Source organism: Camelina sativa, chromosome 9 (assembly GCF_000633955.1).
Source record: "Camelina sativa cultivar DH55 chromosome 9, Cs, whole genome shotgun sequence".
NCBI lineage: Eukaryota > Viridiplantae > Streptophyta > Magnoliopsida > Brassicales > Brassicaceae > Camelina > Camelina sativa.
In genome coordinates, this window is record NC_025693.1 from 17,506,058 (window position 1) to 17,533,190 (window position 27,133).

The following is a 27,133-nucleotide window of genomic DNA, read 5'->3' on the forward strand; positions in this document are numbered from 1 at the left end:
TTGCTTAGACATCTAGGATTGATTAGCTATCTCCCAAGTCAATTACCTTGTCCAAGGTTCACTTGTTTAATCTTGATTTTCAGTTTGTTGCTAGTTGTGCTCTGTTTCTTTGAGTTTGCATTGTTTGAATTGTCCGGTTTTCTTACTTTTAATCAGTTTGTTAGTTAAGATTGTTACAAAAGAACCTTTTCCTGTTTAAGAATAGATTAAGCATTTTTGTGTATTCTTAGTGTGTTGATTAATGCAAATTGTGGATTGATAATAATTGATACAAAAAGTGCTACATCAATTAGCACGAGGTTGCCAAGGATGGAAAGGACTGCTGGTAGGCAGGAAAGATGGTGAACCTTGCGACTGGAACTGCAGACACCACCGAGCACTATGACCGTGCACGTTACAGATCTGACACCTTCCTTTATACCCACGAGTGTCGTTGGAAGACGACGAAGAGGAGCCACCATAGGAAGAATTGTATTGCCTTCGGTTGTTATTGTAGTTCTTGTGACAATAGTTGTTGTTGTTATTGTTGGAGTTGTTGTGGGAGCGGTGAGCAGCAACATTGGCGGTGACCGGAAACACGGGTGCAGCAGCCTTGGAGAGAAGCTTGGCCTCTTGATTGAGAAGATGTTCATGGACGTACGTGATGGTTGGAGGAGTGTCACGGCTCTTGATCTGATCAACAATGGAGCGATACTCATCAGGAAGACCGTCGAGGATGTGTTTGATTTGAGTTTCATGCTCCATCGGGTTGTCAAGGCTTGCGAGAGTATCAAAACGCGTCATCAAGCCCTGCATGTACTCATCAATGGTATGAGTACCTTTCTTCCAGAGTTTCAGTTGATCACGCAACACACGACAGTGAGCCCGACTAGGTTTGGCATACGTATCAGCCAAGGTACACCAGATCTCGGCAGTACTGATGGTCCGGAAAAGAGTTGATTGAACCGTGGGGGAGATGGAACCAAGAATAGCGCTGTAAAGGAGCTTTTCTTGTCGCTGCCATTGAACGAAATCAGGATTGGGAGAGACAACATCATTGGTGGTGATCGTAACGGTAGGGATCTCACCAGATCCATAAGAGATGACCAACAAGGCCATGTCCATCAACAAGAGCATGGACCTGCAATTTCCACATGATGTAATTGAGGTTAAGAAGAGGCGTGGTGTTTGGGGCAACAATGACAAATTCAGTGCCGCTGTTGACTGTTTCTGGTGTGGTGGCCATGGTGGAGAGACGTGAGAACGAAGAAGAGAGGCGGTGAAATTTATTTTTTTACTAGGTCAAGGAGCGTTCTGCTCAGATACCATATAAGGAATGAATGATTGTATATTGATAATGAGAATGATTACACATATTTATACAGAGAGATTAGGTAAAACCTAGAGATGATTAATTACATTGAGACCCTTATATATATATATACTCCTATAGTGACCTGCCTACTTCCATTGGTAATATGTCCAGGGAGCTAAACTATCTAAGCCTTGACACAAATTTCATCACTGGTAGCATTCCTCATGAGATTGGGAATCTTGTAAGTCTATAGTCACTTTGGTTCGAGAAAAATCTGTTGTCGGAACCACTCCCGACCTCTCTTGGGAAGCTTCTAGGATTGATGAAATTAAGGTCCTGATTGGTACAAGACTTTTAAGACTTCAAACAAAATAAAAGATTTGACAGCCAATAATTTGCCAATTAGACTTTTGTTTTTTTATAAGTCTTGTAAGCTACTTTTTTTTTTCTCTTCGTTGTTTTCTCAGATTTTTTAAAGCCTCAAATTCAGGCTTTAAAATGGCTTTAAAATTAAACAAATAAAAAAACTTTATTTTTTTCTTTCCTTTATATTTAAAACCTCTCCACAAGTTTATATATATATTTTACATATTTTATTTTTATATAATTATTCTTATTTTTTTCTCTTTCTTTTAAAATCTATTTCAATAATAATTATTTTTATTTTCAATAAAAGTAACAACTATAGCTTTAAAAGTATTTGTTACTAATCAAATTTTAACAGTTAAAGTTTCTACAGTCAAATTCTCTACAGCTAAAATTTTAAAGTTAAAGTCTTTACCGCCATAAGTAACAGCCGTTACCAATCAGGGCTAAGTCTGTATTCAAATAGGATATCAAAACATATACCATCTTTTATCGGCAACCTCTCTCGGTTAGAGTCACTCTACTTGTATGACACTTATTTTGAAGGAATTGTTCCACCGACCCTAGGTAATTGTAGTCACCTACTAGAATTATGGATTGGGGATAATATGTTGAATGGGACTATATGTAAGACCCCGACCCTAAAAAACCCATACTCGGACCAAAACTGGCCGATAAAATTTTTCTAGGGCCGACGAATTTTATGCGATAATTAACTAAGTACAACAGCGAATATGAATAATAGGTGAATCTTAACTTAAACTTGCGAATTCATTAAAATATTAAGAGGTTCAATTCAACGAGATAACAACTTGTCCCATGCATGGAAATAACGTAAACTAAATAAATATGACGCCATGGATATTTCTACCCAAAGCCACCATCCTCCTTCTTCCCTTGCCTCCGTCACACGAGCTGGTCAGCCACTAAAGTCCCGATCATCGGACCTATCTTTTCCTGCGTCCATAAAAGGAGGCGTAAGCAAACAAAGTTTACTTAGTGGAGCGGTCATCCCGTCTCACTAGGCTCAGTTCAACGATCTCAATCTAACACAGGGAATATTCCAATCAAGTCACGCAAGTCAATCAAATACCATGGATAGTCGCCTAAATCTCTTAGACCAACCATCATTCATATTGCAATAGAAACCATAACCATAAGACAAGCAATTAACAAGATTAAATAAACCACGGGTCAAGAGAATCAACCATGGAACTCGGCCACAGTCACGCACTCACCTTCGGTATCGACCTAAGGTGTTGATCTCTCGGTTTCTATGCTCGGATCTGATCCCCGCTTCTACACGGACAGATCGATACCATTAGTATCCGAGATATATCCCATAACCATAACCATAACCATCGACGGATCAAGGTGGAAGAACACTTACCGTTCTTCTCAACTCTAGACTTAGGATCTCTCTCGGTTTAAGCTCGACAGAAACTCTCCTCTTTCTCTCTCTCGGCGGCTCTCGGATTCTTATGTGGAACTAGGGAAATTCCTAAAGGTTTTATCCCTTATATAGGATCCACGAATCGCCCTAAGTTGCCCTAGAACGATAAGTCTCACCGCCCATAACTTCCCATAATTCTCGCATCTATCCTTATCCGATCACCTTTCCATTACCGCGAGTTTCCATTTCTCTCGGGTTTCCTTTCCCATAAGTCGGCTTAAATCTTCGCGAGATATCGAGTCCTTTTAGTCCACTATCGGCCCATCGGCCAAACCATGCCACCTTGTCCATCGGCCCGGTCCATCGATTGCCGATGCAACCATTTCCGGATAGTGCACTCCACTATCACTATCACTTCACTACCACTATCACTATACTATCACTATCACTATCACTCCTATTTTACTCGGACTGTCTTTCGGACTAAGTACCGAAACCTCCCATCCCATTTCTCGGCAATTTACAAACCTGTTCGTCCGAACCAATTTTCATCCAGAAACTTGCAAGCCTGAATGATCTGATCACTGTAAACTTGGGATTCCATTTCCCCAGTTCAAACGTCTGTTCACTACTTCAGTAGTCTCGAACTCTCCATTTCCGTCGTCAAATCCCCATGATTTATCGAGTTTTATCGTCGGACTCTATCGTCGCTGGTTACCGCATTTTATCGGCAATCCTCGATACCAAGTATCGGCAACTCTCGGCAATCCTCGATACCAAGTATCGGCAACTCTCGGCAAATCCTCGATAAAAATCCTCGATAGAATTCCTCGATCCTCGATAAAATTCCTCGATAAGATCCTCGATAAAATTCTTCGATCCTCGATAAAATTCCTCGACTATCTCGACTCAGATTTCTCGACTATCTCGACTCGGATTTCTCGACTATCTCGACTCAGATTTTTCGACTATCTCCTACCGAGGTTCCGGGTCGTTACACTATACCTCGGGAAATAATGCAAATTTCACCCCTTCTTATCCTTAGCATGCCACGTAATTCTTTCACCGGCTCTCTATCTGAAGAGGTTGGGCGACTAGAAAACCTTGTTACACTATCACTTGAAGATAATAAATTATCAGGACAACTCCCACGGTCTTTGGGGACCTGTCTCTCGATGGAAGTTATTTATCTACAAGGAAATTCGTTCGATGGAGACATTCCAGATATAAGGGGTTTGGTGGCTATTAAAGAAATTGATTTGTCGAACAATGATCTTTTTGGAGTTATACCTGGATATCTTGCAAATTTTTCCATGTTGCAGTATCTCAATCTATCCGTTAACAATTTTGAAGGAAGAGTGCCAACAGAAGGAAATTTTCAAAATGCATCTTTAGTTGCAGTATTTGGAAACAAAGATTTATGTGGAGGCATCAGGGAGTTACGGCTAAAGAGATGCTCACTGCAAGAACCACCAATGGGAACAAAGCATTCCTCTCTTTCAAAGAAATTTGTGATTGGGGTCAGTGTGGGCATAGCTTTGCTTTTTTGCTGTTCACAACATCATTTTTTCTACGCCGGTTCAGAAAAAGAAAGAGAACCCTTGAGACCAATGATTCTACTCCTTTCACTTTGGGGGCCTTTCATGAAAACATAAGTTATGGAGATCTTCAAAATGCAACAGATGGCTTCTCTTCGAACAATTTGATTGGGTCAGGTAGTTTTGGTACTGTGTTTAAGGCATTGCTCCCTCCGGAGAACAAAGTTGTTGCGGTGAAAGTTCTTAACATGGAGAAACGTGGAGCAATGAAGAGTTTTATGGCAGAATGTGGATCCCTCAAGGACATAAGGCATCGTAATCTTGTGAAACTATTGACGGCTTGCGCTAGTATTGATTTCCATGGTAACGAATTCAGAGCTCTCATTCTCATATATGAGTTCATGCCGAGTGGAAGCTTGGATATGTGGCTGCACCCTGAGGAAGTCGAAGAGACTCGTAGGCCCTCGAGAACCTTGACACTTCTTGAAAGATTTAATATTGCCATAGACGTCGCTTCTGTTCTGGACTACCTTCATGTTAATTGTCATGAGCCTATAGCTCATTGTGATCTTAAGCCAAGCAACGTCCTTTTAGATGATGATCTAACAGCCCATGTTAGCGACTTTGGTCTGGCTCGTCTTCTCCTCAAATTCGACGAGGATTCCTTCTTCAACCAATTAAGCTCGGCCGGGGTCAGAGGAACCATCGGCTATGCCGCACCAGGTAAAACTATCACACATCTATAGTGTTCTATGAATAAAATCAGTATATTTTACTTGTCATTACAGTTTTGTTGTTGTTGTTTCTATGGAGTAGAATACGGAGTGGGAGGACAACCATCGATATTTGGTGATGTGTATAGCTTTGGGGTTCTCGTTTTGGAAATGTTTACTGGAAAAAGACCAACCAATGAGTTATTTGGGGAAAACTTTACCCTCCAAAGCTACGCCAAGTTGGCGTTGCCTGAAAGAGTACTGGACATTGCAGACAAATCGACTCTTCATGTTTTTCTGTGTAAAACATATGAATCTTTGCTTGTTTTTCTGTGTAAAACATAATTTGCTTGTTAATGAATTTGCAGACAAAACAATATATGAATCTTTTATATACCAGCTTTATAATTTGCAGACTAATCCTCAATGTTCCCAATTATATTTGGATTTTCTCAGCTTTATAATTCTTTCTGTACTTATACTTTTTTCTTTTGCCATTGTGATAACACTTATATAAGTCGAGATAGGTTTTTCCAACCTTGTTGTATATTAGTTATGAGGCTGATGTAACTTAAACATGAATTACAACTTCCATGTTTCTAAAGGTGATTGCATTGTGTAATAAAGCAAACGTAACTCAATTCTAGGTGTTCTTCACAATGACTGTCTTTATGAACTCCATAACTGTCGAAACTAATTGACTTTGATGCTCGGTATAACAATGATTAGCTCCTTCCACAATCTCTAGCTTGTGGTTCGGTATGATCTTCGCAAACTCCTTCGCATCTTCCACGGGTATTACCTCGTCACCAGAACCATGAACCGTCAAGACCCTGCAATTACAATATCAATCATTGGCTTGTTTATTTATATCTCAACTCAACAAACAATATGAGTTAAGAGAGAACTCCGCAAATGTCAACCTGCAGTCTTTGTCAATCTTGAGGCAAGCTTCATGCATATCAGTGTTTAACCTTTCAGTTAAGCTCTCCTCAGTAACACGGTACCCAGATTTTCCTGTAAAACATCAGCACATTGATATAGAGACACTAGAGCTTCGATCTGAGACAATGCAAGAAAACCAAAGAGCAATAACAATACCATCTCCAACATCAATGAATCCTTGTTGCTTAATTCGTTCCAAAAAATCCTCCCCAAGACGCTCTTTGATACCTTTTTTCAGATCATAACGTCCCGAGAGATTGATTACATTGCGGATATCGTGATACTTGGAGGCATAGAGAAGGACCACATCACCTCCCTTACTATGCCCGAGAAGTATAGGAACCACACGGTTCATTTCAGAGAAGTACTGGATAACAGAACGTAGATCATCAGCTTCATGGCTATAGTTACCATAGTAGAAACTTCCTTCACTCTCTCTGCAACAATGTTAAAACCCCAAAATGAAATCAAAATCCATTTTCTTTCATTCAATGATAACACAAGAAAGAGTGAACACACCCATTCCCAGAGAAATCAAAACGAAAAGCGCTGATCCCTTCTTTCTCTATAGCAGCAGCCACATTGTTCATAATTTGGTTATTCTGCAGAGAGTTTCACAGGCCAAAGACAAAGTTATTTCATATGTAACTCCTAACCATGTTGTATAAATCATCTTCTACATGTTAATATTAACCAAGACAGCGTTGCTTACGGATTCTACAACCAGCTAACATTCAAGTTAGGTTGAACTAAAGGCAAAACTTTAATCTCAGATCTCAGTCACTAGGAGAGGAGACAAAACAGAGTAAAAAAAAAAGGTTGCAGCTTTACGATGGTGAATCACTGATTACGATTCCAGATTGATAATTCGATTGAGGGTAAGTGAGAAGAAAGCGTAAATCAAAATAAACTAACCTTGTTAGATCGAAAGCCATGGCACAAGACGACAATTTCTGTAGAACCAGTCTCGTGAAGCAGACCAACAAGCTTCTCGTTGTGGCTGTTCGGAATCACAATTCTCTGCTCTTGAGTCCCCTGAGACGAATCCATTCTCAAGCTTCTTTTTGCTTTCTTGCAGAAGATTTGATTGTTCTTGATGGGAAGGCGAAGGTTGAAGAAGGGTAAAGTGAGAAAAGGGGAGGTTTTGTAAAATAGAGAATCTTTAGGTGCGAAGTTGAAGTTATGTGAAAGACTCATTGTTTCATATCCAATCCATGAAGTGAGGATGGATGAGTTTTTTTTTTTTTTGGGAANTTTTTTTTTTTTTTTTTTTTTTTAAGTGAGAAAAGAGTTGGATCGCAGATGAACTAGTAGCCGTTTTTCAACATTCGTTGAGCATAACTTGCCGTTTTAATAGCAACAAAACACCACACAGTTCATCATTCAAAACTCCAAAAGTCACCTCCTACGAATTTAAATTAATTGATGTTAAGATGAATTTATGATAAATTAATTAATGATAAGATGAATTTGTAATTAATGTACAATGTAAAAGAGTTTTGAAGAAGAAAAAAACTGTATGTTTTCTTTTTGGATTTATTTAAAAAATAAAAGATAATCTAATTTTTTAAATAATAATAATAATAATAAATCTTTCTATCTTTTGATATGATAATAGTTTTCTTTTTTGTAATTCCTTTTCACATGATAAAGTAAAAAAAAAAAATTAAATTTCCTTTTTTAGAAATAAACTGTAAAATTAACCATTCCTTCTCTTAGACGGATACGTATATTTGCCAAATCCGTTTACTTGTTAGAAGTTCCTGTTATATTACATGATTTACGTCTATATTACTATATATATGAACATTAATGAATCAAGGAAGGAACTATATATATGTAATGCAACAATTGCATCATAAAAATAGAAAAAACTCAAAAAGTAAGCAAAGCACCTTGATTAATACTCCGATCATGGACGGCTTACCTATGCATCTCCTCAACGAAATTCTCTTCAGAGTGAATCTCCGATCTTTGGCGATGATCCAATGCACAAATAGATCCCTCCAATCGCATATATCAAACGACCCGTATTTTAAATCCGAGTACTTTTCTCGGCTCGGATCTGGTTTACTTCACATCTCCCCCTATGGCTCTAAGTTGATTTCCTACCACTCTTTGGGCGATTCTAAGCCACCGAGGACGGAAAACGTATCAGAGAGGTGTCTGATTCTTGGCTCTTGCTCTGGCCTTCTTTTATTCTCCGTTGATGGTGTTAATGGTGTGTGCGTTGCAAATCCTATCACAAAAAAGTTTCGATTCTTGAATCAGCCCATGTCAAGGTGTTTGCCTTGTCGTCTACCAATTTCTAGGCGGGACACAATTATGTACGTTGGGTTAGCGGTTGATCAAATTGATCGAAATACCCAAAGTTTTAAAATTGTGTGCATAACTGAGTTAAAAAAATTGGATGAAACGACCTATAGATTCGAGATTAACGCAGGAGATTCATGGAAATTTTCGGAAACGACGATTACTTGTAGTACAAGCGATCTCGACAACCGTATGAGAAAACCTGTTTACTTGAACGGATCTCTTCACTGGCTACGGAACGACGGAAGCATCGTTGCTTTCAACCCGGAAACAGAGCAAGCAAGACTAATCCCGACCAGATTTCCCAAGGAACTGAGTTCGAAAACCTTGTTCGCTGCTGACAACAAGAGCCTAGCTTTGATATCGGCCACAGAGAAAGTGATATACGTTTATTATGCACTCGAGAGTATTCTCACTGATCCCAAGTGGGTTCTCGGGAGGCGAATCCGGAACGGAGTGCTGGACGAAAAGAGGCTGATTCGTTGGAACGTGGAAGCTTACGACGGCATGTGTTTAGTGTTGATGGAGACTAAGAATGACCACGAAAACTCTAACGTGCGAATGCTTCATGGGTACGACTTGAGAGCTAACAATTGGGGGCTCATGGGTTCGATTTTAGTGTGGTGCGATGCCACGATAGACTTTTTTCAGTTTGCACCGTCGTCATCTTATGTGATAGGACTTCGGGAGAAAGAGGGGATGATATGGGCTTGTGATCATCGAAGCATCTGCTGTGTAAGATCAATTATGGGACTGGTGAGTGATGGAATTTTATCAGAAAATATGGGAAAACAAGTTTGGGAAACATCGGTCACAAAAAGATAAAAGGAATCCAATACCACAATACTGTGGGAGAAGATGGTGAAGCCTCCGTCAAAGTTTTCGAACGTGGGAAATTCCAACAGCAAAAGAAGAAGAGTGGAGTAGACAACATCGTATCAAGTGTGAGAACATGTGTCTTTTGGTCAATCAGTCAATGAACATGTGTTTTAATATGTTTCTTCTAGTTTTTTTTTTTTTTTGTTCACTACGTTTAATATGTGTGCATGCTAGTTTTTTATTTGAAGTTATGTATTAAACACTTTGAACAAAATCTCTCAAATATCTAAAACTTCAACATAACTATCTTAACACATCATACTATGAATTCTTTAACAAAAAATAATATTATGAATTAATAAAGCATGATGAAACCTAAATTAGTACTCTTCCTTCTCCACAGTCGAAAAAGCTGTCTAAATCAAACCCAAAAAAAAAAAAAAAAACACTAATCTTCTTCTTACGTCTTCAATGCATAAGAAAGGTTCCAGCAGAGACGTGAATATAATGGCCAAGCATTTACAAAACTAAAGAAAGTAGAACCCACTTTGAGATCAGCGATTTAATTTTTTTTTGCTAAACGAATAAATATCATATATAATGAAAGAGTTAGGATTTACAAGAAGAGTTAGGATGAGATCAGCGATTTAGCGATTTAATGTTTATTGTTATATGTTCATCGGAATGTATCTAGAGCATTGCATGAGATTATTAAGTAGAATCTTAAGTAGTATATATAAGATATGGGTCTCTCCACTTATTGTCAATTGTAGTCCTGGGCAAATAAACCGAACCAAATGGACCGAACCGAAACCGAACCGAAATTTCGGTTCCAGTTCGGTTATGGTTAGTGGACAATAACCGATTGGATAGTATTTCAGTTATCCATGGATATCGGTTATTAACCGAACCGATATCCATTCGGTTATCCGAATCAAACCGAAATCATATTAAAAATATGTTTTAGGCTAGGATCGAACCTCTAACCTCAGCAAACTTGAGCATGCGAAGTGGCCACTACACCACATCAAACTTTTGTTAATAGAATTCGTGTTAATTTAGATAAGTTAATAGAAATTATACTAAAAACCAAACCAATATCATATATATTTAGACCAAAACACCAAAATATTTTAAACAAACCAAATATCTGAAAGTTTTTAGATATATCTGTTAAATTATAATCAAATTTTTATTTAAATAATATTTTTAAAAAATAGATTACACTGTTTTGGATACCCGGAACCGAACCGAGAAAAACCGATACCGAACCGAATCCAAACCGAAATAGTAAATTAACCGAATGGATCCTAAACTCCTATATCCGAAATACCCGGAACCGAACCGAGAAAAACCGATACCGAACCGAATCCAAACCGAAATAGTAAATTAACCGAATGGATCCTAAACTCCTATATCCGAAATACCCGGAACCGAACCGAGAAAAACCGATACCGAACCGAATCCAAACCGAAATAGTAAATTAACCGAATGGATCCTAAACTCCTATATCCGAAATACCCGGAACCGAACCGAGAAAAACCGATACCGAACCGAATCCAAACCGAAATAGTAAATTAACCGAATGGATCCTAAACTCCTATATCCGAAATACCCGGAACCGAACCGAGAAAAACCGATACCGAACCGAATCCAAACCGAAATAGTAAATTAACCGAATGGATCCTAAACTCCTATATCCGAAATACCCGGAACCGAACCGAGAAAAACCGATACCGAACCGAATCCAAACCGAAATAGTAAATTAACCGAATGGATCCTAAACTCCTATATCCGAAATACCCGGAACCGAACCGAGAAAAACCGATACCGAACCGAATCCAAACCGAAATAGTAAATTAACCGAATGGATCCTAAACTCCTATATCCGAAATACCCGGAACCGAATGGATATATCCATAACCGAACCGAATACCCGAACGCCCAGGACTAGTCAATTGGTTTTGAGTTGGAAATCCACTATCTAATATGGTATCAGAGCCCGGTCCGCATATACTCAACCCAATCTACAATCGGCCCGGCCCAATAGTTGGCCCGCCGATTCATGCCCGAATATACCGAGATTAATGCCTAAAGAAGCCATCATCTTGAGGGACGTATTAGGGATACAATATCCTACATTGGAAGTTGAGTAAGATCTTAAATAGTATATATAAGATATGGGTCTCTCCACTCATTACCAATTGGTTTTGAGTTGGAAGCCCACTATCTAACAGAGATGATGATTAATGTGTACAAAGTTAAATATAGTGAATGAGAATAAGATATTGAAACAAGATAGGAGTGCTTAATCTAAGTAAATTATGAGTAATACGAAGACAATTTTTTAAAAAATATAATAATATGAACTCTTTTTTTCTTGTTTACATGCTATATATAACGTTTTCTTTTTTAAAGAAATAAAAACAGTAAAACCATTCCTTTCTCTTCTAGGAATTTATTATCAAATCCGTTTCCTTGTTGGAATTTGCTGCTAATTAACGTCAATAAATCAAAGAATTAAGCAACAACAAGGTGTCTTCACCTTCCGAGTGGCTAGCTTTTACGCTTTATCTGGAGGACATACAGGCGGATAAAGAGGAGTTTGTTTCTTTTTCTTTAGTCTACGTCCCTCGCTTTCAGAATGGTAAAGCGGATAATCTAGCGCGACGAGTTCGCACAATTCCGCACTTAGTTACCTATGTAAATAATGTTCCTTCGTATTGGCTTGTTTGAGTCAATCTTGTACCATGTTGTCAAAAAAAAATTAAAAACATATATATATATATATCATATTTTTTGATGTCTTGAAATTATTTTAGAATAAATTGAGTTGAATTTTTGGCAAAAAAAACTGTGAAACAAATATTATAATTTTTTTGTTAAGAAATAATTATTATAATATTATCATATTTTTATAGCTTGAATTTAGTAAAGAATTTAATAACCATCACATTCTATTTTTCCAAAATTATAATATTAATATTTAAGTCTTTAATTATCGGAAATTTATTTTGTCCAAAATTATAATATTAATATTTAATTCTTTCTTATTTGTAAAACTATAGTGTTATGATAATTATATAAAATATTGATAAATGATACCTCTGTGAAATAATAATGTTATGGTAATTATATAAAATATTGATAAATGATATCTATATATAATTACTAAAAGGAAATTGCATAAATGTCAATATATTTTTTAGTACAGGAATATTATTTAAATTTATTGAATATGAAAAATAATGTATGTAATCTTGAGAACAATGAATTAAAAGCATTTAATAATTGAGAAGTGAGTATAGATGTCAAAAATATTATATAAGATACCTCTCAAACCTCTCTGTATATCTTCAGGTGAAAACGAACAGATACTTGAAGTTGAAAACGCCAAAAGTATGCATCCTTGGGTAAACGAATTCGACAAGACCTATTTACTTGTTTCATTCTTCTTTGATTATTGGTAAATTGGTTAAAGCTTAATCACCTTCTCTTAAAATAACTCCACGATGATGCTTATATCAGCACCTTCTTGGCAAAACGAGCAAACACAAAAACGTGATTTTGGACGTACGTAGGTAATTTGTTTAACAAAATTAGTCGTAGAAGAACCATACAATGCGATGCAGGTAAACATGCGCACGGATTTTTCAGTTAATTTTGGTTCAGGGTCTTAGCCGCTTGGGTTTCAGTTTAACTTTTCAGGTTTGGCAAAAATAATAAGGTCCATATAAAACCGAATTATATTTTGAATTGGTTTGTCTGAAAAATGTTGGTTTGGTTTGGATTCGGTCTCATATCAAATGTGTATAACACAGATAAAAATAATTAATTGTTGTCCCAAAAAAAAAGATAATATTACAGATTTTTAGTGTATTTTAATATTTTTTCTCTACTTTTATATTAAAATATTTGTTATCAATAAATTTCGATTAATTTTGTTCGGTTTCAGAAAACGTTCGTTACTATCAAAACAAACTATTTTAAATTAAAACATGAAAACATTTGAATAAAGATCAGAACAGTTAATTAATTTATTCCACACTATTCACTATTCAGCCAATCAAGTGATTTATCCCAAATGGTATCATTCATCCTTCATTCCTTCTACATATTTGTAAACCAAAAAAAAAAAAGTCAACGAGTTGGGTGTGAGACAGTGTGACATTATAATCTGCGATGTGGCTAATAAGGCCTAAGGTAAAAGCATATCTGCTTGGATCATGCACGTTGTGCTTCACAGGAGGCACAAGTCAAACACTCACATTTTCTTCTACATTTAATTCACTTTTTATTTTTTTTCGTAGTTCTCTTGTTAGTAGCTTTTAGTATTAGTTTTTATATTTCCTACGAACCACTAGATTTTTTATGCAAAACTAGATTTTGGTCTTTAACTTTCTTGAAACAACACATTTCTCATATATTTACAACATATATACAAGCTATGAAAATCAATGATACATTATCGTAAGTTAGTTATATATGACAGGAAATAACAATTGTGATTATAAGTTTCAGTAAAAGAAACTATCAGTACAAATTAAATAAATTTACTCAATAAATTAAATAGATTAAGATCATCTTAATTCTATATAAGTAATAAGGAGAAATGTATGTTCTACCTACTGATTGAAATTTATGGAAACATAAAATCTGAAACCTAACCACATCAATATCAATTAAGTGGCATGAATTTGTATAACCAAATTATGAGCCACAATATATAAAAACAACGTTACATTAATAAAGATGATGCACACGTTTGAGTTTCTACTACATAGAAGATATCATCTCCACGTCGACAAAGAGCACACAAAAAAAAGAAGATAACATCTCCCAAAAAAAAGTAGAGAAAAAATCGTGTTAAAACTTAAAAGTTACTACTAATCAAGACTAAGATCCCTAATTACTGCAATTTGAAACATAATTAAGGATTAAAACAAAACTAAAGAGTACTTAATTATACAACTTGTTTATAACTAAGCCTCGTCGTTCCTTTAGTAAATCGTCAATCTTTTTTTTTCTTCTAAAAGACTAGAACAGCACTTCTTGACCCTCTAGTGACATGTTATTAATGATCATATCGTGGCTTTGCTCATCAAAGAGCCATTTCTCAAACAAAGAAAGAGAGCCTTGTGTAATTAGACCATTAATGTCATGGTCTAATAGTTTAGGCTTCTCTTCAGCTTCATCCATTGAGTTGAAGCTGAATAAAGAATGGTCAACCCCTTCTCCATCTCCTTCGGTTGTGCTAGGGCTAGAAGCTGCCGTGGTGATAGCCATCCCGGTGGCTGCAACTGGGGAGGGCACCGAGGTCTTTGGTGTGTCTTTCATGAAGTTCTGAAGCAAACGAGCAATGTTCTCAGCGCTTGAAGCATAGACCCCAGATGGGTATGGATTAGTGTTTCTCGTGGTGGTTGTGGTGATGGTAGAGGAAGAGGAAGATGATGGACCATAACCAAGATCGGTTAAAGAGAAATTAGTTGGGTTTTGTGGTTTGTCAAGAGACAAGGCATCACAAAGAGCTTGTTTAGCCATGTTGATATCTGTCTGAAGCCTTCTCTCCCATTGACCTTTGCTAGAGCTGTTGCTTTGATGTGAAGTAGTGTTTTTGTTTGATGAAGAGAAGTCTTTACTATCAACACCATTATTGATAGTACTATCACAAGAATCATTCATCTTCTTGAGCTTTTTCTTCAAATGAGTGTTCCAATAGTTCTTTATATCATTGTCTGTCCTTTCTGGAAGGTATGATGCTATAGCTGCCCACCTTCATAATTATTTGGTCCCCAAGTTATTTAAAGTTCAAAACCTTATCTCTCTATACATACCAAAAGAAGTTTCGCATATATAGATCATGTGCATGTGAATATGTATGAATTTACCTGTTTCCCAAAAGAGCTTGAAGATGGAGAATCATCTTCTCTTCATGCTGAGTGAAATTTCCACGTTTAATACCAGGCCGAAGATAATTAGTCCACCTCAATCTACAGCTTTTGCTACATCTCCTCAAACCTAAATCACCACAACAATAATTTTTTAATTAAAAAAACATTAATAAGAGTAATTTAGTTTGTGATATGTGGACAAAAAAGCAGGTGAAATAAATCGGATATTATTACAATTTTTGCTTTTCATTAAATGATCATACCAACCAAATTGAAACCAGACCAAAAGAATCACAAACCCAAGAAAAAACAAAAAAAAAAACATTAAAGGCTACTTGTGAAGAGTATAGGGGTTAACAACTGAAATTAAAATATTATTTTCGTCAAAAACAAAAATCATATAAAAGATCAAGCTAGAAGAGATACCTGTGTGAGTAGGCACAGATCTCCAGTTTCCAGGACCATGTTCTTGGATGTAAGAAACCAAGATGATATCTTCCTCTGGTGTCCATGGCCCTTTCTTCACTCCAATCTTATCACAGCATGGTGGTCTTCCCATCTCAGTCTCCTCTATGTATATATATGTGTGTGTATATCACCCGGTGATTATGGCCAGAATGGAACGGTTTGTGGTATGAGTAGAGAGAAGGGCTTTGATGATGATCAGATGTATATATAGACGAAGAAAAAGTTAATCTTTTGAAGTTTTTTACATTTGCTTAAGGGCTTGGGAAATGGTAGGGTTGAAGAGTACTTAAGACAAAGGGGTACAAGTGGTGTGGTTGGTTTTGTCTGAAGATGTTGAGAGAGAGCTTGCCTATATTTATAGAGAGAGTTAAGCACTTAAGCTGATGAGTGAATTAGTAGCAATAATAATAGAGTTAAAAGTAACAATAATGAAGGGTGGGGTTTTGCTTTCAAAGAGTCAACATGGACAGCCAAAGGCATTTACTCTCCTGCTCTCCAAAGTCAGCCTCCTCTCTCTCTCTCTCCCCACCATTACTCCATGCTTTCTCTTTCTAATATTAGCCTTCAGTTTTCTTTGTAGCTATCCTTTCATATTATCGCAAAGTAATCCCTAATTTTGTCTCCACATGCATGAGAACACTTGTATTATTTTTTAGGTATTCAATCTGATTGGGTTTAGACTTTAAAGACTTTAATTCGATCGTATAAATGGATCCACAATGAGAGTGAATTGTATATAATTTAAGTATATAACTTCTATTGATGTAACTAAAACCTTCTAGTTACCCATTAGGAAAACATATATAAAAATGAAACAGGCTAAAAGAAGTCTTTCATGTAAACCTGTAAATTATATTTCTATTTGCATGCATATTATATACGTGTGTGTGCCATGATTATAATGTCATTCCTCCACAAAATTACTAGACGTCTTAAATATTAGTATATCTATACTAGTATTTTTGTAGAAGTTTTTGCTCAAAAATATTTTTTGGAAAGTTTTTACATTTAATGCACTGATTTTAATATTAGTTACCAAAACTTCAAAATTAATTATAGGTAAGATTTTTAAAAATAAGAAAATCTTTCTACCTCATTCAAACATAAATATATGATTTCTTTTCATTTTTATTTGAATTTATATTTAAATTATCTTGAATTATTCTATAATACATTTAGTTAATAAAAATTGTGAATTTTTCCTGCATATGATGTAATATAAAATTTTAAAAACGGACATATATTACTTAATAGATGAACAAAAAATACGGGTACAATATCCCACATCGTCTAAAAAAATTGGACAATGGTTTAGAGTCATACTATAAAAGAGACCAAAATGATTCTGAATACAAATGAGTAGAAAGTAGCCCTGGGCAAATAAACCGAATCAGATTAAACCGATCCGAACCGATCCGAAAAATCCGATTTTAATCGGATTCGGATACTGTGTAAAAACCGATCGGTTTCTGTCTTGATAGTGAATCGGTTTTCGGATATAAACCTTGATTTATCAGGTATTCAAACTTTAAAAAATTTTCTTTGGTTTATTCCGGTTCTTTATTTTAAAGATTTTTAAAAGGTAAAATATGAAAAATATTTAAAACTTTTAAAATTTTAAATATGATAAATATTATACCATAAATACATAATAAATATTAAAAATTAAGATGATATAGTGTGAGTTAAAATATCTCGGGACGGGGTTATATAGCGGGACGAGTTTTATCGATATTTATACAAATTAAAAAATATCATTAATTTGGTGTTACACGGGTAAAACATCATTTCATTATTTTGTTAACACTGTTAATATCAGAGAATAGACATATCTAATTAAATTGATTAAATAAATATTATGTAAAAAATAAATTATATTACGATATTATATGATTTATTTAACAATTATTATATAATTATAACATATTTAACCAACAAATATAACTTATAATTTAAATATTTTAGTTATAAATAATTTTGTCTCGCGGTGTACCGCGGGTCATAATCTAGTTTTATAGTAAATTGAGTACCATGAACCGGAAAATAGTACCCTTACTATTAATCAAATATGGACAATTCACAATTGGATACATCAAAAGACACCGTATAATAACTAGCAAAAATTAATATACCAAAAAAAGTAGCTAAACTTGAATTGATGAAAATTTAGTCGAACATGTAAAAATGTTCATTAGTGGTGTGAGCTTTTGTAGATATTGAGTTTGAACCGTTGATAAAACATAATTGTAACACATATCCCCACATTCCCAGTAAGGAAATTGTCCACACATATAGATCTTTTGGTGATGCTGAACCTGTTGGTTATATTTAGGTTATAAAGTNCTGATTTTAATATTAGTTACCAAAACTTCAAAATTAATTATAGGTAAGATTTTTAAAAATAAGAAAATCTTTCTACCTCATTCAAACATAAATATATGATTTCTTTTCATTTTTATTTGAATTTATATTTAAATTATCTTGAATTATTCTATAATACATTTAGTTAATAAAAATTGTGAATTTTTCCTGCATATGATGTAATATAAAATTTTAAAAACGGACATATATTACTTAATAGATGAACAAAAAATACGGGTACAATATCCCACATCGTCTAAAAAAATTGGACAATGGTTTAGAGTCATACTATAAAAGAGACCAAAATGATTCTGAATACAAATGAGTAGAAAGTAGCCCTGGGCAAATAAACCGAATCAGATTAAACCGATCCGAACCGATCCGAAAAATCCGATTTTAATCGGATTCGGATACTGTGTAAAAACCGATCGGTTTCTGTCTTGATAGTGAATCGGTTTTCGGATATAAACCTTGATTTATCAGGTATTCAAACTTTAAAAAATTTTCTTTGGTTTATTCCGGTTCTTTATTTTAAAGATTTTTAAAAGGTAAAATATGAAAAATATTTAAAACTTTTAAAATTTTAAATATGATAAATATTATACCATAAATACATAATAAATATTAAAAATTAAGATGATATAGTGTGAGTTAAAATATCTCGGGACGGGGTTATATAGCGGGACGAGTTTTATCGATATTTATACAAATTAAAAAATATCATTAATTTGGTGTTACACGGGTAAAACATCATTTCATTATTTTGTTAACACTGTTAATATCAGAGAATAGACATATCTAATTAAATTGATTAAATAAATATTATGTAAAAAATAAATTATATTACGATATTATATGATTTATTTAACAATTATTATATAATTATAACATATTTAACCAACAAATATAACTTATAATTTAAATATTTTAGTTATAAATAATTTTGTCTCGCGGTGTACCGCGGGTCATAATCTAGTTTTATAGTAAATTGAGTACCATGAACCGGAAAATAGTACCCTTACTATTAATCAAATATGGACAATTCACAATTGGATACATCAAAAGACACCGTATAATAACTAGCAAAAATTAATATACCAAAAAAAGTAGCTAAACTTGAATTGATGAAAATTTAGTCGAACATGTAAAAATGTTCATTAGTGGTGTGAGCTTTTGTAGATATTGAGTTTGAACCGTTGATAAAACATAATTGTAACACATATCCCCACATTCCCAGTAAGGAAATTGTCCACACATATAGATCTTTTGGTGATGCTGAACCTGTTGGTTATATTTAGGTTATAAAGTAATTGGGGGATTTGTTTTCTTTACACAAGGATCGGTTTAAACATCACTTAGGGGAATTCAAAAAATAATTACTAGAAACGAGAGGAATGTTGCAAAGCGCGTCGTCGTTGTGTATTGAGCTTTTAAATTGGATAAGAAATATTATTATACTTATCTAAATAATACAAAATATAAAGTGTTTTAAAAGAAAATCAAATAACGAAATACAAATTCAACGGGCCGTAGAAACATCATTGAACAAAATAGGTTGAAACCCCATACGCCACGTCTTTTTCTGTATACGTAACCCATATCTCGAGGACGATGGTAATAAGTTTACTTTGACTAAAATTGTGACATAGATACCTATAAATATTCTTATTTTTTTTATACTACAAATCTTAGTTGTATTGTAGTACTCCGAATATCAGAATTCGAAAATGTGTATGTTTTTGTTAATGTGTATATTTCAAAATCTATATATTAACGTTGTTTTTTTTTTTTTTTGATAAAAGTATATTTACGTTGTTGGTATCGTTTATTAGACTGATAAAAATTCAACAAAAAACATGTTCTTGTCTGGTCATTGAGATTATGCTTTTAGTTTGTGATACCATCGACTCATTATGACATTATCAGTGCATGCATAGCACAATGTGCACACATATTACATATATATGTTTATTGAAGAATATTATATTGTAAATTTGTTGCCTGGCCAATCTATATGTAAATATCTATATGATTCTGAACTTCTATTGGTATGTTTACTGCATCATTACACCACTGATACCTCTTTTGACGTTAATAGGTTTAATAGCCAATTTGAGCATCAAAAACAATCGGTAAAACAATCCTTTATCATCTTGAGGTTTTATTTCTTCTTTAACTAAGAGATCCAGAGTTGAGATCTATAATCCCCTTAGATCCAAAACAAATTCTAATAATTTTCATGTAACCTTTTAGATTATCCAATACATATCAAAATTTAATTTTCTAACTGTTGCATGTTATGGATACAGATCTTACTTGTTGTCCATAAGATAACATTCTCTCTATATACTTCAGTGAAAATATGTGATTTTCGAATACAACGCCAGATGCCTTGACAATAGTCTACAGTAAAACCTCTATAAATTTATCTATAATTTAATTTATTATTTCTTTTCTAATTTTTAAAATTCTGACAATTTTAAAAAATGAGTATTAATCTTTTGGATGTAATAAATTTTATAGTTTTGGAATTGAAATTTTAATATCTAAATAAAAAATTTTGACGATAAATTACAAATACTATAGATTAAAATCGTTACACATAATATACATCAATTCAAATTTATAATTAGTGACCTTAATCGTATTTTAACAACTTATAAAAATATCAAAATAAAAATGATGCATATTTATAAATTTATAAATTGAAACTTAAAGAAATTTTTGCTAACTTATAACATGTTACAGAGTATAGTACAACATATAGTTTAAAAAATACAATATAATAATTGTTATATAGTGAGCTCTATGAGAAAATTCAATTTAAACAAAAAAAAGAGAAAGTCATACATTAATATATCAACTTAGCTTATATATATATATACATAAATTTATGATTAATAATTTAAAATAGTTATGAAGCCATATATATATACACAGGGATTCCTAAATAAATTTTCTCTTATTGTCTTATCAAATTAACACATGTCCGATTTATGACTAGAGAATTTTATTGTTTTGTTGTGTTTCTTAATTAATTTAGGTTTTAATGTTGTTAATATGACTCTATTCAATATATATACTACTAATTAATTAAATTGTAATGGTATAAACTCAAAAATTTAGTTAGAAGTTTTTTAGAAAAATATAATCATTTTCAAAGTCTTTAAAACAATTATCAGAAAGTTACAAAACCAGGAATAAATTTGTTATGAAACAAATGGAGTCTATGTTAGTAAAGAAAAAAAATGTACAATACTTACAGTTTTCAGTCTATATACTATTATAGTTTGATGGTCCATTTTTACAAATAGTTTTGTTTTGTCATCTATCACAAATTATTTTTTTGAGTTCGTTTAGTAGTATTGATATAATATTATTAAGCAGTTAGTGCATCTTCAAGGCCTACCTAGCTAGGGTTTCGTTTGTTTCTCTCGATCAAAATTGAAAGTTCTCCGATGTTTCCTACAGTTTATAGAATAAATATATTTCTTTAGAGTGCAAGTCAACGACTATGGTCGTCTTCTGGATCTCGACGTGCTTTTGGTTCATATCTTAATTTATACACTATCTAATTAAAATATTTGGTAGGTTAAACCTAGGGTTAATATCTTACCCCCACAAACGGTTAAATGGGAATGAGAGACACGTGTCAAATTGTGCAGAAATAATACAAGCTGCAGTAAAATAATAATCTAGTAAGAGAAATTGACTTACCATTAAATGATGTGCATGATAGAATGATAAAAAATAAAAAGTATATATAATTAACCATAGGGTTTTGTGTAATCCAAGCTGATGTAATTGTCACGGAACATAACCTAAGGTTCCTTGGTAAAATCTTCTGCGGCAATTTGGGTAGAGTTTTGACAATTTTCGATATTAGAGATGATGTCGCGACAAAAATTGGTAATATAATATATTTTATATATATATATATATATATATATTATTGGTCGGAACTATAAATCAAAAACAAAATTCTAACAAAACAATTATAACAAAAAAAAAAAAAACTGATTCTGATAGAAAATATAGTTTTAGCATGCAATTTATGGTTGTACTGTAGTATCAACTAGAATTTGCAAGTTTGTGTAATGTATATAATTTAAATCAAAAGTTAAATTCTTATATATCGATGATGCACAAAAAAAAAATCTGATAATATAGTTGCCTATACTTGATTAAGGTCATGTGAATTGGCGGTCAAAATCTTATACATTCAATCTACAAACGGTATCATATGTATATTTATTTTTCCTCAACGATATCATATACTACTATTATGTATATATTTGTTACAATGAAACTTTGAATCCGGTCGGTTACATCTCTAAACCCATGATCGCGAGTAATCATATAATAGTCCATGTTGAGATAATCTTCTAATTTTAAGGAACCTTTTAGATATAAGTATTTGTCCAATCCAACTTGCTATCTCTCTATTGTTTTGAGGTTGTTTTAAGTCAAAATCATTAAAAGCAAGATATTTAGGATATTCAAATTTGATCTCATTAGATGCCTAAGCTAGTTAATATAATTTATATACATGCTATGGACGAATAATAAGCATAGTTAATTAATAATTATAATTATATATTTTTAATTCCGGATTACAAATATGTTAAACCTAGTAAACATTGTGATTGGAGAGACTTAGCAAATACAGTACTTTCTTCCGGAATCCAGTGAGCTGTTTCTGCTAACCACTTGCTACTGAAATTTATCTTTTGACTTTACATGTTAAGAATATAACTTACAGTAATAAAAATAAAAATAAAAACTAACGCATTTTATCGATAGTCTAAAGTCTAAACTATTTTCCATTCATTTAATTTTGAGTAGAGTTATTGACTTACTCAATCCGTTGGCAACGCGCTATATTTAAATTTTCACTTACGTCTATCAATAAAGCCTTAGAACAAAAAAGTAAAACCTGCTATTATTGCGAGATGAAGAAGAAAGAACTAACTGAATATATTGGGATAGAGAGAACTGCTAGCATGAGTAGATTAATCTAAGAAGGGTGAATTTGTTAGCTAGCCTAGTTTCTAGTTTTCTAGTTTAATTTTTTAGTTTTAGTTAGTTCTCAGTTTGAAATGATCTCACAAACAAATTGACCCACAGTGGAAAATATTACGCAAAGTGTCTCAGTACTAAAAGATATATGGACATGTACTTACAATATATAAAGTTATGGGTATGCCTTGAAATTATTTTGCGGTTTTGCCTAACCAAGGCGGCCTTGTGAACATGGAAATGCTTTTCTTCTAAGCGTACGTAACTTGAATTTTCGACCTTTGGATCTAACGACTCTTTAACCAACTAAATTTGCTACTAATGATTGGTTATAGTTGATTTTTATCTTAGTCGAAACAATATATTTCTTGAGGAAGTACGGTCATGACACCAAAAACCATATCGGTCGAGTTATCTCCAAAATTAGAATGTTGCTAAAACTGTGGGAAAAATATCAACAATAAAAAGTTAATTTGTTGCGTTAGCGTCTAATCACTGTCGGTATATGATTTGGATTTGTAACTTCTATAGATTAACCAATCAAATATTATTGTTCTTTTTTTCTTCCAGAAATATTAGTCTTATTTTTTGTTGTCGTCTTCATATAAATGCGTATGGAGTTGAATTTTCAAGTTTTGTGGCACAAAACAAAGACAGCACTCACATCAAAATTCTATTGTTTTTCGGGTCACTATATGGGTCGAATAGACCAGACTTCAATTATTTCGTCGAGTTCATACTAATTCGTTTTTATTAATCTTTTGGTATTTTTGCTTAGTTCTCTTTCGTGGTTTTTATTAGTTTTCACATTATATACGTATTATTGTATCACAAATGTATTTTTATTATGCGAATGTGTACACACTGACACTACATACTCGCACTCGTATTTTTTTAGTTCGGAGTTCTAAATCGAGCTATACTAATCCCATGGATTATATGTCTTACGTTCAAAATAACTAATTATGATTAAAATCATATTTGGTTTAGATGCTTATAAAAGCGAATTATCTACATACAAAAATTTACATTCTAATAAAATTTATACGCAGCACATCTGACATACAATAAAATATTGAGAATCAGCTCAATTATAGTAGCTCTTGAACTATGTATGATAATTGTTGCCAACATATGACAACAAAATAAACAATTATCACAAAATGCTTGGGTGTGTGATGCATAGAGGCGTGTACGGCCACGATGCAACCACCTAAACTCTGTCCGGATATAGAAAGCGACGATCTAGGACAAGACACATTGGCACCGAATATCAAAGCAAGCCACACTTTGCTTTCTTTTGTTGGGTATGTTTGTGGGAACCACTCCAAAAAGCAATATTTTATCGTGTAGCTCGTACATGGTCCCCGTTTTCAGTTGTTACGTGTCGTTATGTGATCACTTGGACGATTCTATACTTACGCCTCTGATCGTTCAAACGTGTCGACGGGAGAAACAAGATTACAACAAGATCTCGATCTTTCAATAGCAAGATTTGGAATTTTTGCAAATACATGGGTTGTGTTATTGTTGTTGTTGATACTACTAATTCATTTATTAAAATATGCTCATATGTTAGCTGTGAAATTGCAAATTATTGGTAATTTTATTCATTCATATTATCCAGGACCATGGTATTGGTACTTGTTATAGTTCTTTAACGTGACATGATCCAAGACGGTTTAACTACTTTTATCATGAGCTCGAGATCTGTATAAGTCAATTTTATTTTCTTTTTTGTTTTTGTTAAAAGGTATGTCTATCTGTAAAGTCAATTATCATTTGGATTTGTTTCACATTGTGTTTAATCATGATATGATATCTAAGAGTTGATATGGCTTATTCCTACGATCTAAACATTTATAAATTATAAGTCAGTTCAAGGAATTGAATCATAGCTCTACTCTGTATTGGTATCTTAAAAAATAAAACATAAAACGATTTTCATAACTTATCTTAAAAAAAAAAAAAAAACTGCAAAGATATATAAGTACAATATTTTTGTTTAAATTTATCAAGTTAAAGTAAAATATAGTTTCGAGAAATGTGAAGATGCAACATTTGAACAAGAGGATAAACTACTTCAGAAGAACTCAGCATTAGTACAAAAACAGAGTATCAGGTTATTTATGTCGGTGTTTATTAAGCTGGAAGATTTACACAGGATTAGAAGGCCCAAGAAGCTTCTAGAAGATTAAAGAGCTTCATGTTTACAATAGGAATGTAAACATGAAGAAAGAGGGAAATTTCCTAAAGCTTAAAGAAAAAGGAAATTGTCTAATTCCTATTAGGATTAGAATAGGCAGTTTGCTTCTTGTGTGGCAAAGGTCTAGTTCTATAAATAGGGTGCTAAGGCTGATTGTAAGCTTGAGCACAAACAAGAGAAAGTTAACCTAGCTATTAAGTTTTAGTCTTTAAGAAAAGAAAAGAGCTAAGAACTTAGAGAGAGCGTGAGGTTTCTTTAAAGAGAGTTTTGAGAGATTAGAAAATTGTTTAGAACAAACTTGTAAACAGATTTTCTATTAATCAAAAGAGAGTTTAAAGAAATCTTTATTTCATTGTTCAGATCATAAGTTCTCACACTTTCAATTGGTATCAGAGCGGCACTTGTTCAGAATATTACGGGTGAGATTCTGCGGACAAGATGGAGAGCTACGGAGATCTGATCAATAACAATAAAGTCGTCTTGGATGATGGAAACTATGGGTTTTGGAAGTCAAGGATCAAATCCATCATAGGAGGTATTGATCGTCTTGCTTGGAAGACTGTTCTAGAAAAGTGGGAGGAACCAACGATCAAGGATGAATCAGGCAAGCGAATTCCAAAACCTGAGGCAGACTGGACTGATGACGAGCAAAAGAGATCAAAATACAACTCAAGGGCTTTAAGTGCAATTCATTGCAGTGTTGAGAGAAAACAGTTTGAGTTGATTCAAGGGTGTGAAACTGCTAAAGAAGCATGGGATATCCTTCAAATTCATTATGAAGGTACAACTAAAGTGCAGAGTTCAAGAAAGGATATGTTGGCTTCTAGATTTGAGAATCTAAAGATGGAGGAACATGAGTCGATCTCAGATTTTAGTTCAAAGTTGAGTGCTCTAGCACAAGAGGCCTTAACTCTTGGGAAGACGTACAAGGATCAAAAGTTAGTCAAGAAGTTTCTAAGGTGTCTTCCATCTAGGTTCATGGGATACAAAATGGCTTTAACCGTCTCACAAGATTTAGATAATCTCAGTTATGGTGAAGTAGTAGGAATGCTACAGGCACACGAGATGGAACTTAATGGGATTAAGAAACCAAAAGGAATAGCTCTAGCAGTAAGCAAAGACCTAACTGATCAAGGAGAAGAAGATGCTGTGAGTCTGTTGGTAAGAAGATTTGATCGAGCTCTGAGAAGGATAGAACAAGGTCAAGGTCAAAAGAAGAACAATTCATTCAAGAAGACAAGTGAAGACAAAAAGGCTGATATGCAGTGTCATGAATGTAAGGGATATGGTCATTTTATTCGAGAGTGCCCAACGATCAAGTTACGAGATGCCAAGTGCACAATCTGTAAAGGGACTGGTCACACACATGAGGAATGTGTGAGTAACTCTAAATTCAAGAAAGAAAAGTCTATGATTAGCATTGAGAATGAGTCAGATAGTGATAGCAACAGCGAAGAAGAACTCATTAATTTAGTAGCTATGGTGGGAATCACTGAATTTGAGAATGGGGAAGAAGTAACTGATTCAGAATCAGAAGGAGAAGAAGTTCTTGACATTGTTCAGAGTTACAAAGAGNTAAGAAACCAAAAGGAATAGCTCTAGCAGTAAGCAAAGACCTAACTGATCAAGGAGAAGAAGATGCTGTGAGTCTGTTGGTAAGAAGATTTGATCGAGCTCTGAGAAGGATAGAACAAGGTCAAGGTCAAAAGAAGAACAATTTGTTTAAGAAGACAAGTGAAGACAAAAAGGCTGATATGCAGTGTCATGAATGTAAGGGATATGGTCATTTTATTCGAGAGTGCCCAAC

The 27,133-nt window shown here is 33.8% G+C and overlaps 5 protein-coding genes across 5 annotated transcripts; 3 read left to right on the forward strand and 2 right to left on the reverse strand.

Moving 5' to 3' along the window:
• Positions 4,474 to 5,649, forward strand: LOC104715369 (probable LRR receptor-like serine/threonine-protein kinase At3g47570). The gene is made up of 2 exons (XM_010432782.1): positions 4,474 to 5,314; positions 5,408 to 5,649. The coding sequence occupies exons 1-2, from the start codon at positions 4,474 to 4,476 to the stop codon at positions 5,647 to 5,649; spliced, it is 1,083 nt and encodes a 360-aa protein (XP_010431084.1).
• LOC104711224 lies at positions 5,823 to 7,490 on the reverse strand. Its single transcript, XM_010427903.2, has 5 exons — positions 7,165 to 7,490; positions 6,769 to 6,851; positions 6,406 to 6,686; positions 6,228 to 6,321; positions 5,823 to 6,137 (listed from the first exon to the last, which is right to left on the reverse strand). Exons 1-5 carry the CDS (start codon positions 7,444 to 7,446, stop codon positions 5,948 to 5,950), a joined length of 930 nt encoding a protein of 309 aa, XP_010426205.1. The 5' UTR covers positions 7,447 to 7,490; the 3' UTR covers positions 5,823 to 5,947.
• LOC104715370 (putative F-box protein At1g57580) lies at positions 8,164 to 9,387 on the forward strand. The gene is made up of 2 exons (XM_019229980.1): positions 8,164 to 8,501; positions 8,733 to 9,387. Exons 1-2 carry the CDS (start codon positions 8,164 to 8,166, stop codon positions 9,385 to 9,387), a joined length of 993 nt encoding a protein of 330 aa, XP_019085525.1.
• Positions 14,107 to 16,085, reverse strand: LOC104711225 (myb-related protein 306). The gene is made up of 3 exons (XM_010427904.1): positions 15,699 to 16,085; positions 15,270 to 15,399; positions 14,107 to 15,154 (listed from the first exon to the last, which is right to left on the reverse strand). The coding sequence occupies exons 1-3, from the start codon at positions 15,829 to 15,831 to the stop codon at positions 14,419 to 14,421; spliced, it is 999 nt and encodes a 332-aa protein (XP_010426206.1). The 5' UTR covers positions 15,832 to 16,085; the 3' UTR covers positions 14,107 to 14,418.
• LOC104715372 lies at positions 25,765 to 26,922 on the forward strand. The gene has a single exon (XM_010432784.1). It carries the CDS (start codon positions 25,765 to 25,767, stop codon positions 26,920 to 26,922), a length of 1,158 nt encoding a protein of 385 aa, XP_010431086.1.

What these genes read in the sequence shown, in the direction of transcription:
- LOC104715369 (XM_010432782.1), top strand. Translation starts at nt 4,474, where the DNA reads ATGTGGAGGCATCAGGGAGTTACGGCTAAAGAGATGCTCACTGCAAGA. An exon ending in CATCGGCTATGCCGCACCAG is followed by an intron (nt 5,315 to 5,407) that starts GTAAAACTATCA and finishes TCTATGGAGTAG; the next exon opens with AATACGGAGTGGGAGGACAA.
- LOC104711224 (XM_010427903.2), bottom strand. Translation starts at nt 7,446, where the DNA reads ATGAGTCTTTCACATAACTTCAACTTCGCACCTAAAGATTCTCTATTT. An exon ending in ATGGCTTTCGATCTAACAAG is followed by an intron (nt 6,852 to 7,164) that starts GTTAGTTTATTT and finishes AACTCTCTGCAG; the next exon opens with AATAACCAAATTATGAACAA. An exon ending in ATTCATTGATGTTGGAGATG is followed by an intron (nt 6,322 to 6,405) that starts GTATTGTTATTG and finishes GATGTTTTACAG; the next exon opens with GAAAATCTGGGTACCGTGTT.
- LOC104715370 (XM_019229980.1), top strand. Translation starts at nt 8,164, where the DNA reads ATGGACGGCTTACCTATGCATCTCCTCAACGAAATTCTCTTCAGAGTG. An exon ending in GCAAATCCTATCACAAAAAA is followed by an intron (nt 8,502 to 8,732) that starts GTTTCGATTCTT and finishes GATTACTTGTAG; the next exon opens with TACAAGCGATCTCGACAACC.
- LOC104711225 (XM_010427904.1), bottom strand. Translation starts at nt 15,831, where the DNA reads ATGGGAAGACCACCATGCTGTGATAAGATTGGAGTGAAGAAAGGGCCA. An exon ending in ATCTGTGCCTACTCACACAG is followed by an intron (nt 15,400 to 15,698) that starts GTATCTCTTCTA and finishes GTGGTGATTTAG; the next exon opens with GTTTGAGGAGATGTAGCAAA. An exon ending in CAAGCTCTTTTGGGAAACAG is followed by an intron (nt 15,155 to 15,269) that starts GTAAATTCATAC and finishes ATAATTATGAAG; the next exon opens with GTGGGCAGCTATAGCATCAT.